Consider the following 18,494-nt stretch of genomic DNA (forward strand, 5'->3'; position numbering starts at 1 on the left):
TGCTTAATTCACATTTCTGTCTCTGTGTGTCAGAATTTACTTTTCAACACACCCAAAAGTAAGCTTACTGATTTTTTTTTTTTTTTTTTTTTTTTTTGGTTGGTATCACTTTGACCCAGGGAAAGTAACTTTTGAAATTGCTTAGAAGTCCCTGTTTTGAACTTACCATCTTTCCACACAGGGTTGTCAAAGAAGGTGCAGATTCCAGGCCTCACTTTTTAGATAGCATCTTGTTTAGACTAGAAAATTTTGCATTAGGGAATTATTCTAATTGGAATGGGAGATTGAGCTGTTCTCTGGCTCAGGTCATAAGACATTTGCAGTTAGTTGGATAGCTTTCACACCTATATCATTCTGACCTGAACTTTTAGTTCTTGAACATCCCATGTGTGTTCAACTAGACTCTCTAAAGCATCTGTGATGTGAAAGAAGTTAAGTGGCAATCTAGAGTCATCAGGTACTCAGACATATTTATACTTCTCTGTAGAGATAAAGGTGTTGTAATTTTTATTTTCATTTTGGTTTGTTTGGGACAGCTTTTACCTCTGATGGAGTCTGAGGGTTGTTGTTTAAGGACTCTTTCACTTCTAACAAAACAGTTACCCCTTTTTGTACAGTACTCTTCATTGCCAGTAACCCTCCAGGGTTCACATCCTGACCATTTTCCCAGTGTTTGTCGGGTCACAGTTTTCCCTGCTTTGAACCAGTTAAATTTGTCATAGCTGTAATAAATGAACTGTCCAAGCAGACTGCTTACTTGCCCTGAGACTTTTAGCTTTGAGGAAAACAGAAGCTGTTGGTAAAGACGTTTGTCGCCATTTTGCGAGGTATGTATGTATGTGTATTTCATAAAGTCACTTGGCTCTATCTTTCAAATAGTTGACTCATATTTGATTCACATTGTTATTGTTGGAGGAAACCAAAGTTCTGATGTAATTATGGAAAAATCTTAGGTGCAATGAAGGTAATTGATATTCCCTCCTAAGTAACAACTTGTGACTTCTCCCCCATTTCAGTAGTAATAGCATTCTCTGTGATCACTCAGCTTGTCTTTGGGGGTGTTTCATCTCTAGCTGTTAATCTCTAGAGGTCAGTTATGTTTGGTGGCTCCTATTGTTTATAGCAGCTGATGAGAGGTAGAAAGCCAGGCTTGCTTGTAGAAAAACAGGCTTGCTTGTGAATGACCTTCATTTATTCCCTTTGCTTACTTAGTCATCATTTAATTAAGACCCCTTGGTGTCTAGCCATGTGGGGACATTCTGTGTTCCATGGAGTTAGTGGTCTACATTATCAGTATCAGTTTTTTTTGAACAGTCTTCAGTTCTCTTGGAAAAGATCAAATTCTAGTTTTATCTTTATTTTTAGTATTTTTATTTCTAACTAATCATTGATGTAGAATCATAGCTATAATTGTTCGAAATAATATCCAATCAATTTTATGTTCTCACCTTGCACCCTGTTAAGATATTTATGTGAGCTTAAAGGATTAGAATGGGATATCTGTTCAAGTAGCTTTAAGTAAAAGCACAGCATGGGGGTGGGAGGAAGGATGGCCTGGCCAGGATATTACTAGGTTTTAGGAAATGATACGGAAAATCTTTGAATAACACCTTAATTAGGCTGTGGATTCTGCCTTCAGAAAACAAAAATCCTATGGGGATTGTAAAAATCTCACAAAGCTCCTGGTCACTTGATTTGAATTTCCCTAGAAATTTTGTTTCACTTTTTTAAATCCTAGGTGAAAAGCGATAGAAAATTAAAATGAAGGAACACCTTAGCTTTGTAAGGAATGATGAAATCAAGGGCTTAGGCAGCAGCCAAGATTGGGAAGTAATTATATCGTTTAAAATTTTTTTCTGTCTGTCTGTCTGTCTGTCTGTCTGTCTATCTGTCTGTCTGTCTGTCTATCTATCTATCTATCTATCTATCTATCTATCTATCTATCTATCTATCTATCTATCTATCTATCTGTCTATCGCTGCATTGGGTCTTCGTTGCTGTGCGCAGGCTTTCTCTAGTTCTGGCAAGTGGGGGCTACTCTTCGTTGCCGTGTGCGAGCTTCTCATTATGGTGGTTTCTCTTGCTGCGGAACATGGGCTCCAGGCACGTGGGCTTCAGTAGTTGCAGCGTATGGGCTCAGTAGTAGTGGTTCTCAGGCTTAGTTGTTCTGTGGCATGTGGGATCTTCCTGGACCAGGGATTGAACCTGTGTCCCCTGCATTGGCAGGTAGATTCTTAACCACTTCGCCACCAGGAAAGTCCCAGGCAGTAATTATATCTTATGGTAAGATTTAAAATTTGACCAAGAATAGTTATTTGATGAAATTTAGTACCTGATTTAGTTATCACTATGATTAACCTTTAGTTTTTTGTTTCTGGATATTCAACCAGAAGTCTTGAATTGCTAGGAAAGAGAAGAAATTATGGGTTAATTTCCGTGTTTTAAGAATGGAAGGACTGTAATTAAGATGGCCAAGTAGCATAGAATAGTTAATTGAATTTTAAAATTATATGTTTAATGTAATCTTTCATATTCTGGAGGCTTATGAAAAATAATTTGCCCGTCTTCCTTGCTTCAAATGATTGTTGTTTAGAACCAATCAATCTTTATCTGAATCTTAACCAAATCTCAGAGGTATCTGAGGTTTTTATACATACACAAGTCACAACTGTAAGGTGATAAAGCTTTTTAAACCATAATACAAGTTTTACTTGCGTTAGTCTTAGATGTAACTTTTTAAGGAGCAGATGATCAAGAATCCAAATAAAGTATAGAAGGCTTTTGTGTTAAGGGGATGCAGTTCATACTATATATGTGTGGTTTCTTGCGAGGAAATATTCTTGCTTGAGGAAAATAAGATTGGTAGTTTAGGTATATATGGAATACCTTAACAATATTAGTGTTTATTAAGAGAACTAGAATAAGCATTATATTTGGGAATAAGGCTTAACTAGTAAGCAATCTGGCAGCATACGTAAGGTTTTCAAGATTTTCCCCAAATAAAGGAGATTAGTTTGTACTATATAACTATTTAGTGCCCTGCTCCTTTATAAATAGCAAGTAAGAAGTTGTCAGCAACAAAACAGGAAAACTCCTCGATGCTAAAGGCTGTTGAATACTGGAATGAGCTAAAGACTAGTGTTCAGTGAAATCTTCATTTGAGTGGTGTACTTGTAATTGAATACCTAGTGTTTTGTATAACATTCTCCAGAGTAGGACGTTCTTTAATGTGACTGATTCTAATTCACAGCTCTGAAATTATTTGGGAAACGTACTTGATAAGAGCAAGGTAGATGGTCGAGTTATAGGGGTGAGCATTAGAGAGTGATTTTAGTCCAGTTTTTGTTGCTAATGAGGTATCATTTAATGGACCTAGGTCTTAGACTTAGCAGGAGACCATAAATTCCTTGACCCCTTTTCTTTAGGGGACACTGGTGGCAAAAAGATGGATTCATATGAATGAGAGCTCTTTTGCTACCTGTCTTTGCCCTAATCTTGAAATATGTTTGTAGAATTGCTGTGAATTATGTAATATGGCCCCAATAACCTAGAAGCTCTGTCTAGAAGTTACTTCCCACCTCAGGTGGTCCTTAATACTAATCCAGTGCTGTAAAAACACAAGAGTGAGCCTCAAATATGAGAAAAAGCAGATAGTTCAGTAACTTTGGTAATAGCAGACAAAAGAAAGCATTCTAAAAGTTCCTGAGATGAATTATATAGTTGAGGTGCTCTTGAATAAAATTTTTTACCTGCACCCTGCTTGTAGATTCGTGGGTACATGAGACAATAAAATAGTGATAAGTTAAAAAGATTATTTTTGTCTTTAGATTTTTCCTGTCTCACAGGGACAATGTATCCAAGAGTAAGCAGCAGTGGCCATGTATGCTAAGTTGTTGACTATATGATTTGAATATCTCAGTTTTAATATACTTTTAGTCAGTAGTAAAAGACAAACCTCTTAGCTTCTCTAGTTCCATGTGATATGGTGCACTTGCTGTGATGCTGATATGGACAGTGCTGCATCACTTTTTTGTGCCGAATGAGTCATTGTCTAGGCCAAATTTTTTAAGCATTTGCTTTTTTGTCCTTGTGTTTTTGTGAATTTTTAATTTAGAGGATTATAGGACCTGATTTTTTTTAGCTTTTAAACTAGGTGATTGTGGAAGCGATGCCTCTGTGATATGAATATGGCAGTTGCAGAAGCTAGCCCATTTTGTATTTTCCTTTAGAAGCCATCTGTTAATTGGTGGAGAAATTGTGCTGGGGTCTCAGAGTGGTTTGCTGTAACATAGATGTCCTTTAGCAAGAAACAAAATGGGTATTTATTTTTGTCAGACACCTCTTTGACTTAATTGTAGCCACGTCTCCCATCTGACTTGCAGCCTTTACAGCTTTTACCATGTCCTGCTCAGCTTCCTCTGTAGATTTTGTTCCACTGGGATTCTTTCCTCTTTACTGCTTCAGAGAGGGCTTTTTTGAGGTCCTTGAAGCTGTATCTGCAGTATTTAAATAGGTTGCCTTTATAGTCAGCATTTATACCCTAACCTGCCCAAACACAATTGGTCTGTTTGGGAATTTCTCCTAAGTATAAAAATTATTGCTTTTGTGTGACTGTTTTAAATTGAGGGGGAGGAAGAAAACCATGCTCCTCACACTGTCTTGGAAATGTAACTGCCTTTCTTTATTAAATATAGACTAAGCAAAATGTCCTTTACAAAGAGAAGGAAAATCATGTTATTTATACCTAACTCTTTGTGTAGATTGGGGATAATGGATGTCCTTTGGAATTTACTTCCTTTGTTGTTGCTAAAAATATCACTATTTTCATTCTGGTCTGTCTTTTTAAAATAAAATTAACTAAAAAGTGGAGAGTTGTTCCCAGATGGAAGCCTTGTTACTTGTAGGGAGAATACTTTATCAGTGATGCAGATAAGAAGGTGAAATGATACATGCTTTTACCTTATTTGAAACTTTTTTTCCTTGATGCTATCCAGTGTCTCCTCCTTGAATGACCTGGCCTTCCTCCCTCCCTCTTTCTTTTTTGACTTGGTATTACCATATTATATGTAAAGGACTTAGCTCTGTGTGTGAATTCAGAAGCTGTGTATAACTTTGTGATTGCCACACAAAATGTCAAAGTAAGGTTTGTGAACACTTTGTGCCCACTTAGGGTAGTTGTTGACACTTTCACTTACAACAGCAGCTTCACGGAAGTCGGAAGTCAGGGAGGGTTCAGGTACACATGTTTTAATAGCTTTATAAAAGAGATCTCAGAAGTCCTAAGCCTTCCCTGTGGCAGTCCTCTTGAGTTTTGCCCCGGGGGTTATCCACACCCTGTTAGATACTTAGTGAATGAATATTTGAGCGGTTGTTGGGTGGGTGTTCTGTATTAATGTCAGGGTATTAACCTAAGGTTCTAAAGGGTCCTCATGTCTTGCAGCTCTTATGAAGGTGACAGATTGTCACACCAAGGAAATACAGATCCTTCTGGGGTTTGAGGGATTACCTTTGATCCCAATCCTGGCCTTAATCTGAAGGTCCTCTGATGGAAAAGAGTACGTGTTCTGAAAGTTCAGTTTTGGGGAAAAAGCTACTTGGATTGAATTAATCATGCTTGTTTTCAGATAAGAGTGTGCTTGGCAGAGGCTCAAAGCACGGTGGCATGAGCAGAAGTTTTTGTGGAATAGGCGAATTAGGAATGGAAGATTTGGCCTGGAATTTGTCCAGATGAGATGTTAGCGATTTAGGATTGGGGTGATTTGTAGGGACTTGTGAAAGATATGATGGGTTTTTATGCTCACATTTTTGTTTTTTTTTTAGAGATCTCTGGGGACTTTATTGAAAGGAATTTGGGGTCATATCCCCTTTCTGAGGTGTCACAGCTTCTTCCCCAGTGGTCTCCTTGATCATAGATCTGCATCTCCTTAGTGGTTGTTCAAACCACCAAAGTTAACTTCCGCAGGCCCCTCTCATGCGTTTCATTGTCACTTCCTGCTTGGTGCATCCTACAGTATGACCACTGCAGGCCTTCACATAGGGCACCCCTGTTCTCAAGACAGAGGGTCTGCTTCCTACCTCTGCACAGATCACTTGTTGTTCAGTGTGCCTCTGGGCTAACCAACTCCTCTGTACTTCCCTACCAATTAGTCTTCTCCATATGCCTGTTTCCATAGTTTATCTGTCAAGAATCTAAATTTCATCTCCTCTGTTTCAACCAGCTAAAGCCTTCTCTTCAGGTTCATCCTGGTTAAGCATGAAACGCCAGTGATTAAACATAGGTGTTCCGTGTTCATTAAGTGCCTGCATCTCTCTTGTTTATTGTCTTGCTTTCAATTTTTGAGCTAAGATCTTAGAGGGCAGAGACCATGTGGTACTGATTCCACCTGGTTTTCTACAGCTAGAAAACCATGCTATGCATTGTGAAAGCATTTTAATGCAATCTGCTGACGAGGGAAGTGTCTTGTGTGGGAGTTGGTTTTGGCAGTAGCAAACATGTTTGGCTTTAGCCATAAGAATTGCTTTCTGAGTTTCTGGAAAAGGAGTATGTAAATCAAGTCCTCTTTTAAATGAATATTTTTATAACGCGGAGATCTCTGATCTATCATTTTGTAGTGATGGATTTGTTTTGAGGGTTGAAGTGGTTTGTGCACCTGTGGAGTGATGAACCTTTCCCTGGTTTTTACTTTTATACATAGTGTCTTGATGGATTGAGAGAGGATGGTGAAGTTCCAGTCAGTCAATTACATGACAAAGTACAAGAAAAACAATACAGGTGTATTGGAGATTATGAATATCCTTGTTGAGAAGTTGTGTACTTTGGATGCACAGGACTCTGCTTCAGAAATTCCCAGGCTTGGCCAAAGGCAGTGAAATATATGCTGAAAAGACCGAGTTTGGATAAGTCAATTCTGGTTTCAAAAACTATCATTTACCAGCTACCTCTGTGCCTTTGAACAAGTTAGTTAATATCTCAGGACCTCCATGTTTTTATCCTTAAAATGGGTACACAGAGCTTTATTGTGAGAATTAAATATAATGGCTGTATGTAATATAATTCTCATAAGTTGCTTGATAGCAGTCAGTAATTAGGTAGTGGTACTGTTTGCCTCCAGGAAGCTAGATAAAAGCATCTATGAGGCAGTGGGAATAGACTTCTCCCCCAGACTTATTGAGCTTTTCCTGCTGGAAGGTTTTGGCTGGTAAACCTTAAGTTTTGGGTGAGTGAGAGATTTTTTTTTAACCAGTGTGTGTTCAAGAAGAAAACTTAACATATGTAACAGTTTTTTTTTTTTTTTTTTTTTTTAAATCATGTGGACCTGGTGGGATTTGCATGGTCTGACTAATGTTTCCCATTTTTCTGGACAAAACACCACGGAGCTCTCCACAGCGTTTTGCAAACCAAACCTCTTTGATACAGCTGAGAAAGGGCACTGGGCTAATTATAGTGTTTAGGGCCTTAAAAATTTTTTTTTTCTTTTAGTATCTGAATAAAAAAATCTCTTACAAAGGGAGAAACACATTAAGAAGCTGTACTGCTTTTTGATGGACTGCTTACCAATTTCCGTATGTGTATAGATTGACACCAGCTGGTAGTGCAGGCAACAGCAGATGCCCTTTTTTACTACTGCAGTTGTTAACTGATTTCCCTCTTTACCACAATAATATTTTGAGGAATATAGTTCCCTGGCCCTTATCTCAAGTGATATTTATTTGAGCAACTCCATTGCTTTTTAAGTAAGCACAAGATTCAGCAGCTTAGTTCCCTGACCAGGGATTGAACTGTCCCCTCAGCCGTGAAAGTGCAGAATCCTAACCACTGGACTGCCAGGGAATTATGCACAAGCCCCTTTTTGTGTGTGTGTGGCAGGGAAAATCTGTATAGAGTTAATTATAATTAATAAATAAATGAGACTATTGCAGCAGACGCAGATCTTTAACTGAGAGTTGATTTTTTTCCCTAGCTCAGGGTATGTTAGTATCCTAACTTTTTTTGGAACTGTAGTGGCTGACTTTCTGGCCAGCTAACAGTTTTTTTGGCTTTTGCTCTCACGAAGGGAATAGCTCCAATGTTTGAAGGTAAGCCTGCTGATTTTTCTTTTAGAGCAACTACCTAAATCAGTGAGTAATGAGAACTGTGGTTTTTGTTTGTTTGTTTTTGACAGTGGTGTTGAGATGCTTTAATTTCTTATTCACTTTTTCTCAAGCTAAAGAACCTGGTCCAAGTTAAAGTCTTCTCCTAAGATGTGTGTACTAGAGGAAATAGTTTATTTTCCCACTTTAAATAAAAATCATTTTTCCTAATCTTCCTGGTCTTGGATGCAAGACATCTTAGTACCCATGTGCACTACTTGAGAATTTAGAGGATTTAATGTGCTGTTCTCAGAAGCCTAAGACTAAGTTGTGTGGGAGTTCTTAATGTTGTCTGAAATGGTGATGTATTAAGAACCCACAGTTTTGCCAACTTAAGCAAGGTCATGCTGCATTGCCAGCAGATTCATAATTACTGGGACTGGAACTATAGGAAAATGGAGCTCTACCAGTTGTGTAATCAGAGGACAGATACGGCCATTAAAATTAACTCAATAGGAAAATGCTCTGGTGCTGAGGCCATTAACTGCTCCCTCTTGAATTAGGCTACTTAGGTAATATTTACCAAATGATGACTATTTACAACTTTGATTTCAGCAGAGAAGTTACAATTTAAACTCTTCTATGTTATCTCCATATATTTGTGAAGTCCTGAGAACCATTTTAAAACATTGGGCACTTTAGTCTCAGGCCAGCTTTGTTAGCATTTGGGTGGAAGATGAGTCTTCTAGTGAGCCATCTGTTATCTGTATTATGTGAGTGTCTAGGTTGAATTCTCCATCCTGGTGATAATCCCTGGTAATGTCCTTTGGGAAGCTGGTAAAAATGCTCCAAGCTTTCAAGGGAGTCTGGCTTGGTTTGTAGTAATAGGATCTCACCAGTTCTCTGCCTCACAATTTGATCTTTCCCATTAGAGGGCGATGAGGAGGACCTGTTTAATTTGACCTGAGTTAGTTAAATGTTTAAATGGAAGGACCTCCTGCATCTGGCATGCTGTATCTGAGGAGACTCAGGCTAAGTCAGGAATTAAAATTTGGAGAGAAACGTGACTAGAGAAGATTGCATCCCTCTGTTCTTGTAAGATTCTCTCAAAGCTTTCCCCTGATGTGTGGTACCCACATGGTTTTGTTACACATCAGATCTGAGATATTAAGAAAGCTCCTTTGTAAAGTCTGGTGCATGTTATTTTGGTGCCAGAGTTGCAGTGCACAGCCTGTCTGAACAGACACACAAAACCAGTGCCCAAGAACAGAAAGTCCATCTGAAGAAACACAACACATTTGCAACTTTGTGTGTTTGGGGGAGGAGGAAAGAATGGTGTTAGAATGAGGGAAAGGAGTGGGTCTGTCTTTAAATACAAAAATTGTCCCCCTTGGAGTGAGAACTTGTTTTCCTAAATCACATTTTTTGCTTTTTTTTTGTTAAGGGGTGGAGTTTTATATAGGGACCAAGTTTAGAGACAGTGAATCTTCTCAAATTGAATTTTTTTTTTTTTAAGAGTGTTACATTATTAGACCTCAGCTTGCAAACATTCTTGCTTGTCAGAGAGGACCATAGTGACCTGTTTCTGCTTACTGGGGGATTTAGAAAAGAGTCATGCTGCTTTTGTCCTTTTTTATTTCATAAAACATTACTACTGCTCTAAATAAAATAATAGATACACATCAATCAGCATAGTCACCTTTTATTGTTGATTCAACTACTAGGTTTTTACAGAATTCACTCTGCATTTTATTTGACTTGTACATGAATAGTCTCGGCAGACTTAATTATATTAGTGAAAAAGCACTTTCAACAAAATTATATGCTGACATCCCATAATTCATACTTACAGATTTGTGAAACAGATTTATGTAAATCTATCAAATTACTCTAGGTGACATTATTTTTTTAAATTGAGATTTTATTTAAATGGTATTTGTAGAAGATTTTCATATGAAAAATTTTACATGAACTGTTTGAAAAAATGTATCTTACATCACTCCCTTATAAAGACAGAATACTCTAACATTTGAGCATCTTGTCTCTTTTTGTTCTGTAACCATCTGGTATGATGTAGGGATATGGGGAGCATGTTTATAAGGGCATCTCTCGTCTAAACCATAAGTTCCTGGAAGGCAGACGGCTGTTTCTTCGTTTGTTCATTCTTTTTTTTATTAGCTTGTTAGTTCATTCATTGTTTCAGTGAGCATGTTAATAATCTCTGCTGGGGCCTTCTGTATCAGGAACTATGCTCAGCTTGCCCTTGCTTAACAGTCTAAGGGAGAGGACATCCAAATTGACTCAATACCCATATGTGTTAAGATAAAAATGTATAATATAAGGGCTGTGGAAGGACTAGGGAGGGGCACTGAACAGTGAGTATTGGAGTGGGACAAATTGCGGCAGGAAAAGATCTCATAGAAGGTCCTAAAGGATTTGTGGGGGCTGGCCAGTTGGAGATGTGTATTCTAGGCACAGGGGACTGAATATGCGTTTCAGAGTATCTGTATGTGTAGGGGTAACAGAAGTAAGCAAGAAGCTAATGATGACCTGGGAAACCAGAGTGTGATTGGGATTTTCTTCTAGAAAGATAACCCAGACAACATTATGGTGGAGAATGACTGGTTTTGGAGTTAACAGGAGTCTAGGGAAGGGATGATGTGTTAGTATATTGTAGCAATAATCTAAGTTAGAATAATACATGAGGACCTGTGCTAATGCCAAGGGGTGAGGGTGGGAGCAGATTTAGCTGGCAGAACAGACAGGATGTGATACCCCTATGGTAGAACTTGCACTGAAATGAATCGGCTTACACAGTTTCCCTGGTAGACTAGGAGCTACTTCCTTGAAGTCTTGGTGAAATGTTACCTTCACTCTCACCACTATATTTAAGTCAGCAGCCTTTACCCTACACCCCCAGCTCTCCTCTCTCTGCTTCTTTTTTTCTCCTTAGTCGTTATTCTCTTGTAATATATACTGTAGAGCTTGTTCTTTTGTCTCCTTCTACCAGAATGTAAATTTTGTGAAGAGGAACTTTTTGTCTCTTTGCTGTATCCCCAGGGATTAGCAAAAAGTAGATTTTCTGCAATCATTGAACAAATGAATGCTAAATATGTAGGATGACTTTTAAATACAGAATTTTATTTTTCACAATTCCATGTTGAGAAGGGTCTCACTTAATATTGGTTGGATAAAATTAAATTAATGTACAGGGTTTCTAATCAAGAATTATGGTGATCTATTGCCTTTACCTTTAAACCTGAGGGGGTAATTTGGTATTTGGAAGATTGGTACTAATTTGAAATAGAAAAGACTAAATAAAGTGACCTTTGAATTAAATGGGTCCAGAAGATAGTGTATTTTTAATTAAAATATGCAATTAAATTTTTAATTAAAGTATGCTATTAAAAGCAATGTAGGTGGCAAGGGAACGGCTGCGGCTTTGAATTATGCACAGTTTGGGATAAATTGGAGTTTACTGTGTTTCCCACTAGCACTTTGTCACTAAACATATTCTCTTCCTGTTTTCCTCTTCCTGCTCTGACCCCCATGCAGCTCTCAATGGGCCTCAGTCCCATTCAGAGGCCCTTGGAGTGTTTTAGCTCTGTGCTTTAGATCACTTGACCACGGTTCTAAGCAGCCTGTTTATAACTGTTCTTAAGCCAAGGAGCAGTTTCGAAGTGATTTTTCTATCTCTTGTGAAGAAGTGATCCTTCTCTGTGGCATATATTTAGATTAAAAAGAAAGGTGCAAAACAAAAGGCATTCACACAGACACGGTATATAGAATACCATGCGCTGAAGCGCCGTATTGACCTGGAGTTTTCAAATACCTGCTTGAAGGTCTTAGGTCTGTGTCTGTTCAAATAGCTTCCTCCGTAGTGGAGTTCTAGAATCCCTGCCATGGCTATTAGGACCAAGGCTTAGATTAATGGTTCCAGTATCCCTAAGAGCATGGGACCACAGGTCCCATGTGACAATAACTGGGGACGAGTGATGTTGACCTTATCCTTGATGTTCAGCTACCAGAGGAATTTTTTGGCTTTTAAAGACAGGATTTATTTGTCTCAAAGGCTGTTTTGTGTGAGCCTTAGCTTTGTCATTTTGTTTAGAATTTTGTTTTGATCTTGTTGGTTTCCATAATTGTTATACTTGGAATTTAAATGTAGAGCTTAAGTTTTTTAAAGAAGTGATTCTTGGTTTTGAGATTGTCAATATGCACATACTAAATTCAGAATGACTTGAAAAATAGATTTGGAGGAGATGGGTAAATGATACTTGGTTTCCAAGCCTTCCTTGGTAGTTTATGACTGTTACTAGCTGATGCATACAAAAGTGGGAAAAAGTGAATCCAGGTTAAATATTTTTTTCTTAATGTTTGACTTTCAACTGCTTTTACTTTATAAAAATCTGCACTCACTCATAATAACCTGAAACAGGCACTATATAAATAAGGTGTCTTTATATTGTCATAGGAATGAATAACAGCATAGAAATTCATATATACTGAAACTAATATTTGCACAAGAAGTACTGGAATTTGAGACAGTAGGCAGCTGTCTCAAAACAAGTTTTTGTGGTAGAGCTTTGTTAGAAAATGCGTGGTTACATTGTATTTCAGGCATACTGACAATGGTCCAGGTTCAAATATAAACTAGTTGTGAATTGAGAGGAGAAGAACATAGCATTTGAGAGTCTTGGATTCAAGTCCTGACCACCACTTTCTGCCTGTTGTTTTGACTTGAGGAAGCTGATTGACCTTGCCCAGCTTCAGATCCTATTTCTTCCTTACAGGAGAAGAATCTGAGTATCTCACAAGATCAATGTGAGGCTAAAATTAAACACTAAAACACCACATAGCTGAAAGATGAGAATTGGGAGTGTCTTGCCTATCTTGGTATCATTTTGTGATGCCTTTGTATATTTTAAGCATCCAGTACATATTTGCTGACTTGATTAACTCACTTTAAAGTGAAAATCTGTTCAGTTACTAACTCCCTTGTAGTTCCAATGCCAACATGTTAATGCATCTACTACTGTGGATTTAGAAATGCAGCTATTTAGCAGCAAATATCTGCTTTCATATTATTTTGCTTAGGGTAGTAATAACATTTTACTTACCTTAAATACTAATTGGTGGATGTTGTTCTTCCTAGTACTACCACTAAGCAAATTAGAAACTTTGTTTGTGGCAGAGAGCTTATTTGGGGATAAATAGTGTTTGAGTGTACTCACTTTCCAATAGTTGGAGTTTGGTTGACTCTTCATTAAAGCTAGGCATGACTGCTTGAGGGGGTCAGCTCAAAGACCCATTCAATGGCTAGACCATCTCATGGTGACATTGATGATAATACCTTTGGTTAAATGAGTAACACCACTATGCTTCTCATTCGTGCATTTAGCAAACTTTTTGAGTGCCTACAGTGTGCTAGGAGTAAGAGCTCAGAGGACAGGGCAAGAGACAGCTAAGTAAGATAGAATTTTCACTTTACCCAGTGACCCAGCTCCAGCAAGGCACTGCTGTACAGGAGTCACCTCTGTAGGCAGTAAACTGTTTCTCTGAAGTGATGGATAACTTGAAGATTTTAGAAGAAAGACATCTACTGATATCTTAAAAATGCATCTGTAAAAGGGCAGTCTTCCTTGCGGAGTCACTTCACATGCCCAGACCATGAGTATCTGGCCCCTCTAAGGGCTCCCAGAAGCCCTATTTGCAGCCTCAGATTCTCTCTCACTATTAAAACTGTGATTCTCACCCTTGGCTCCATGTGTCACCAGGATTTAAAAAACCTGATATAGATGCTTCATAATAGACCAACTTAAAAACAAAACAAAAAACAAAACAAATCCTTTCCCTTTGGGGAAGGGACTCAGGCATCAGTTTTTGTTTTTGTTCTTGTTTTTGTTTTTTAAGCTCTGTAGATGACTCCAGTGTGTACCGAGATTGAGAAAGGACTTTGATTAGAAGCTGCTAAAATAAAGGTTTGAGGGTGATGCTGGTAGATAAGAGAAATGAACTCTACCAATACAATTGATATGTGATTTATTTTGTTATAGAATAGCAGTGTGACAAACCCACACAGTGTTCACTTTGCCTTTCCTTCCCCTGTTAAATTGGTAGCATCTTTCTGGTTTAATTTTAAATGAATATGTGTAAATTCCTTAACATGTAGTAGATACACGTTATTTTTCCTCACTTCATTTTTTCATTGGCGTGGTCTACCTCCATCAACAGTGAATGGTCTCATAACTGCCTCAGCAACCTCATTGGGTAGGAATTATCTTCATTCTAGAAATAAGGAAGTTAATGACTCAGAGAGGTTAAGTAGTTTCTTCATAGTCACACAGCTGGTAAACAGCAGAGCCAGGATTGGAACTTCTGTGTGTGTATCTCCAAAGCCCGCATTCTTCCATCATAAACTGCTTCTTTGAGCAGATTTTTTTAATGTTCAGCCAATGTGAATCCTGCTCAGTGACAACAGAACTGCAACACATTTCATAAGAGGGCACTGTGCATGCAATAGACACTGATAAATGTCAAATTAGGAAAAAGCTGAATGCTTAAAAATGTAGTGGTGTCACATGGAACTTTTTAAAAATAGAGCCTTGAGTAAAACACCATCTCTATGAATAGTGTGAGAAAAAAAGTAATGAACTAAGTTAGTTTTAGCTCTCCCCTAACCCCTCTCTTTTTAAAAACAGGAAAAAATACAATTTGACGAAAGGGTGTAAGTTAGCAATGATTATCCCCTTAAAATGATGCTGGTCCCCAAAATATAATCACAAGTTTTCATAGTTATTAGGTATTGTATTTAGCCTTCTCTCTCTCTTTTTGTATACTTAACAAAAGAATCACATTAGGCTAACCAGAGTGGCCATTCTAAATATCTGTATTCATAACCACTTGGACCTAAGGTGCCTCTTAAAAGAAAAAAAAAAAAAATCCCTCACTTTGCTATGAAATTTATCCAAAAATGGTAATTAATATCATTTGGACTTTTACTGGGAATCTTCCAGGAAACCCTCAATTGGTTTGGTTTGACTTTTAGTAGACTAAACCTTTTTAATGTCCATTTTTGTCACCACCTGTATAGTGTTCCTTACCTTTTCAAACTGAGAAACTTTCCCTTAGTTGAAAAATGGAGACCTTTAGGATTGTCTTTACTTGTCTGTGCATTCCACTGATTCCATTCTCTTGTTACTTCCTATTTCTTGAGAGTCAGGACACACAGTGAACCAGGAGCTAGGGCTAGAGTGCTCAGATGATGGATAAAAGCAACAACAGACTTATTTGGAAGCGACTCTTACTCCAAAATTATTCTGTTCTGTTATTTTTGTTTACTTTTGTTTCTTTTGTTTCTTTTTGTTTCTTTTCCACATGTTCTCATGGGCTTGGATGTCCTCAAATATAAATCTTTGTGTTCATATTTCTCTGTATTCCTTACCTAGGTCTTCAGAAAATTGGATTGAATTTGTCTGATTAAGCGCCCCTCAAAAATTAATGTACTTATGCAGATACACATATATTACATGTACACACACATATACCCACAGATCTCCACCATTTTAGACTCTGAAATAGTTGTACTTGGTGAAGACTGTAAATTTGTCAGGGTAATGTGTACAGAACACTGACAGATTCTTGGTTGATGCTTTTCGCTTTCCAGTTTTATGTGTAAGGAAACCGAAGCTGAGAAAGTCATGCCCGTGAAGCCCACACAGCAGCTCAGTAGAGACTTGCACCCACAGTTTCCAAAACTGAATGTTGCCCTGCTGCTGGGCGCTCTGGCTCAGGCAGGACATGCATGATGGAACACTTTGCGGATATGTGTTTTTTAAATGGCACAGCTTGCTGAGTTCTAACTGATGTTTAAAGTTGCAGCTGTAATAGACAGGAGATGAAAAAAAGCCACGTGTATTTCTAGAAGAACTAATATAGACTTCTTTTTACTATTGAGAAAATGTGCTGGTGTTAATGACAAGACCATACGTCAGAATGAAAGTGGGTGTCTGTCATCAGCAGTGTAAAACTAACGTGTGCCTTTTTCTCCTTCCCTTTTCATTAGGGCAGAGCTTGGGATATGGCTTTGTGAACTATATTGACCCTAAGGATGCAGAGAAAGCTATCAACACCTTGAATGGATTGAGACTTCAAACCAAAACAATAAAAGTATGTTTACATTTTCTTTTTTATATCTACTTGCAGAACAGAGGTTAAAAAAAATTAAGGTCTACTTATTCATTTTGTGCCCATATAGACATTTCTCTGGGAGGCATAGCGGAATTATTTTGTTTGTTGCATGGTGGGGGAAACTTTATTCATGAATACTACATGTAATTACTTGTGTATTTACAAAGGGACAGCAGCAACTTTCTTGATAAGTACTTTGTGAAACTTGCTGAATTAAACTTCCTTCCTCGATAGAGAATTACTTGCCTAAAACTTGAGGAAACCATATACCATTTCTTCTAGCACAAGGGTTGACATTCTTGTTCTGTGAAGGCCAGGTAGTAAATATATTAGGCTTTGCAAGTCATGCAGCGTCTCCATCACTTCTCAATTTTGCCCTCATAGCTTGAAAGTAGATATAGCCTCCACATGAGCAAATAGATGTGACTGTGATCCTATAAAACTATATTTATGGGCACTGAAACTTGAATTTCATATAATCTTCATGTGTCACAAAATAGTCTAATTTTGTTCCAATCATTAAAGAAATGTAAAAATCATTCTTAGCTCTCAGGTCATAGAAAAACAGGTCCTTGAGCTGTAGTTTGACTGTGTTCTAGCAGATTCAGCTTACTCTGAGGAGACTGACTGGAAGAGTATACGTGCCACACAGGTTATTTTTCCTGTAATAGTTTTCAAGATAAATGGTAAATAATTTTATGGATGTCCCCCCGCCTCCGCTCTTTTGAATTTTTGAAATTCTGATGTAAATTCTCTCTGGATAAGAAGGTAATCCAGTTTGCTGTGTAGATTTCTTTTCCTTTAGAAGATAAAAGGGATTTGCCTCTGGCAAATGCTTAGTACACGTGCCATCAATTTTCCCTCTCCTGCCCAGTGCAGACATTGCCAATCAGTCATGGCAGTTTTTCTCACGGAGTCTGGATGTGGCTCCCAAATATTTTTCAAAATAGTGTTCCAGACAACCTCTATCAATTGACTCAAGTTGGAACCTATTTTCCACCCTTGATTTAAGAAGTCAGCTCAGACCATCGCCTGGAGTGGTAAGGGGAAGTTAGTCAAGGCTGACTGTGGCATCCATCTTGCTTAGAGACTTGTCTAGAAGATTTCTGCTCATTTTTTCAGGTATCTGGAAATGCAGCGTCATCTTTGTGCTTAAATGTTGCTTCTCTCAGAGTTGTCACTTAAGGTAATTCATTAGCCCTGGGTAGTTTTGACATATCATTCTTTATATTTATTGGCCCAGAGAAAAAATGCCTCCCACCTCTGTCTCATCTAAAGGAAACTGTACACAGTGGCCTCCGGATATACTTGGATGTAAGATGTCTGAGAATCTACATGTTTCTTGGTCAAGAAAATGTCCTGTGTACTAAATGTCTGATTATTAGATTTCTAGTACATTCTGAGGTCACAAAGACATTTATTTTGACCTTGGTTTTTCAGTTTGGACTTTTTTTTTCTAATTGTCCACACTTCTTTGCATAATCTCTGTTTGTGTCCAAGATTAACCTTTTAATAGTACTATTAAGTATAATGATCAAGTGCTCTTAAAAAGAAGACATCCAGTGTCCAGTTACCTTCACATTGTTTTGTGAACACTGTATCCTGCTCCAGATTTCTGTGAAGCTCCCTACTTAAACTGACTTTAGGATTGCTGCTAATTTTTCATAGTTTTGAGGTCCTGAGTTGTGGTTAAGAAGAAAATGGAATAGATGGTCAGATTGACATACCCTTTTCTCCATTTCAGAAATAACCACCCTTATTTCATTCTAGTGAATCAGTTCTTTTGCAGTAAGGTCCACAAGAAGGTAGAAATGCAAGGGAAACAGGTCTCCATAGAATAAATGTCCATGGCCTGCAGAGAGACCACTGGTGACAGCTGCTTCCTCACTGTCCATCTCCCAGCCTTATCTTCGAGGCCCAACTGCTCAGGCAGAATACATGGAAGAAAGGACAGTAATGCCTTGTGGCTTTTACACTGTGACATCTGCTACTTTGGATTTTCTGAGATGGGGGTGGGGGTGGTGGGTAAGCAGCATGCTACTTCCTTGTCTTTTGATATCTACACTAAAACTCATGCTTTCCCTTAGAATGCTGCAGTAAAGATGCAGATGTAGAGAACGCACTTGAGGACACAGCGGGGGGGGGGGGTGGGGGGGATGCACAAAGGGGAAGCTGGGACAAAGTGAGAGAGTAGCATGGACATATATACACTACCAGATGTAAAACAGCTAGTG

At 38.2% G+C, this 18,494-nt stretch overlaps 1 protein-coding gene across 6 annotated transcripts in view; it reads left to right on the forward strand.

Moving 5' to 3' along the window:
* Positions 1 to 18,494, forward strand: part of ELAVL2 (ELAV like RNA binding protein 2) — a 74,049-nt gene that overhangs the window by 17,527 nt on the left and 38,028 nt on the right. For all 6 annotated transcript variants that reach the window (XM_057722726.1, XM_057722727.1, XM_057722730.1 and 3 more), the window contains exon 3: positions 16,136 to 16,239. In XM_057722726.1, coding sequence (XP_057578709.1) covers positions 16,136 to 16,239 — 104 coding nt within the window. The remainder of the gene's footprint in view (positions 1 to 16,135; positions 16,240 to 18,494) is intronic.

This window comes from Hippopotamus amphibius, chromosome 2 (assembly GCF_030028045.1).
Source record: "Hippopotamus amphibius kiboko isolate mHipAmp2 chromosome 2, mHipAmp2.hap2, whole genome shotgun sequence".
Taxonomy (NCBI): Eukaryota; Metazoa; Chordata; class Mammalia; order Artiodactyla; family Hippopotamidae; genus Hippopotamus; species Hippopotamus amphibius.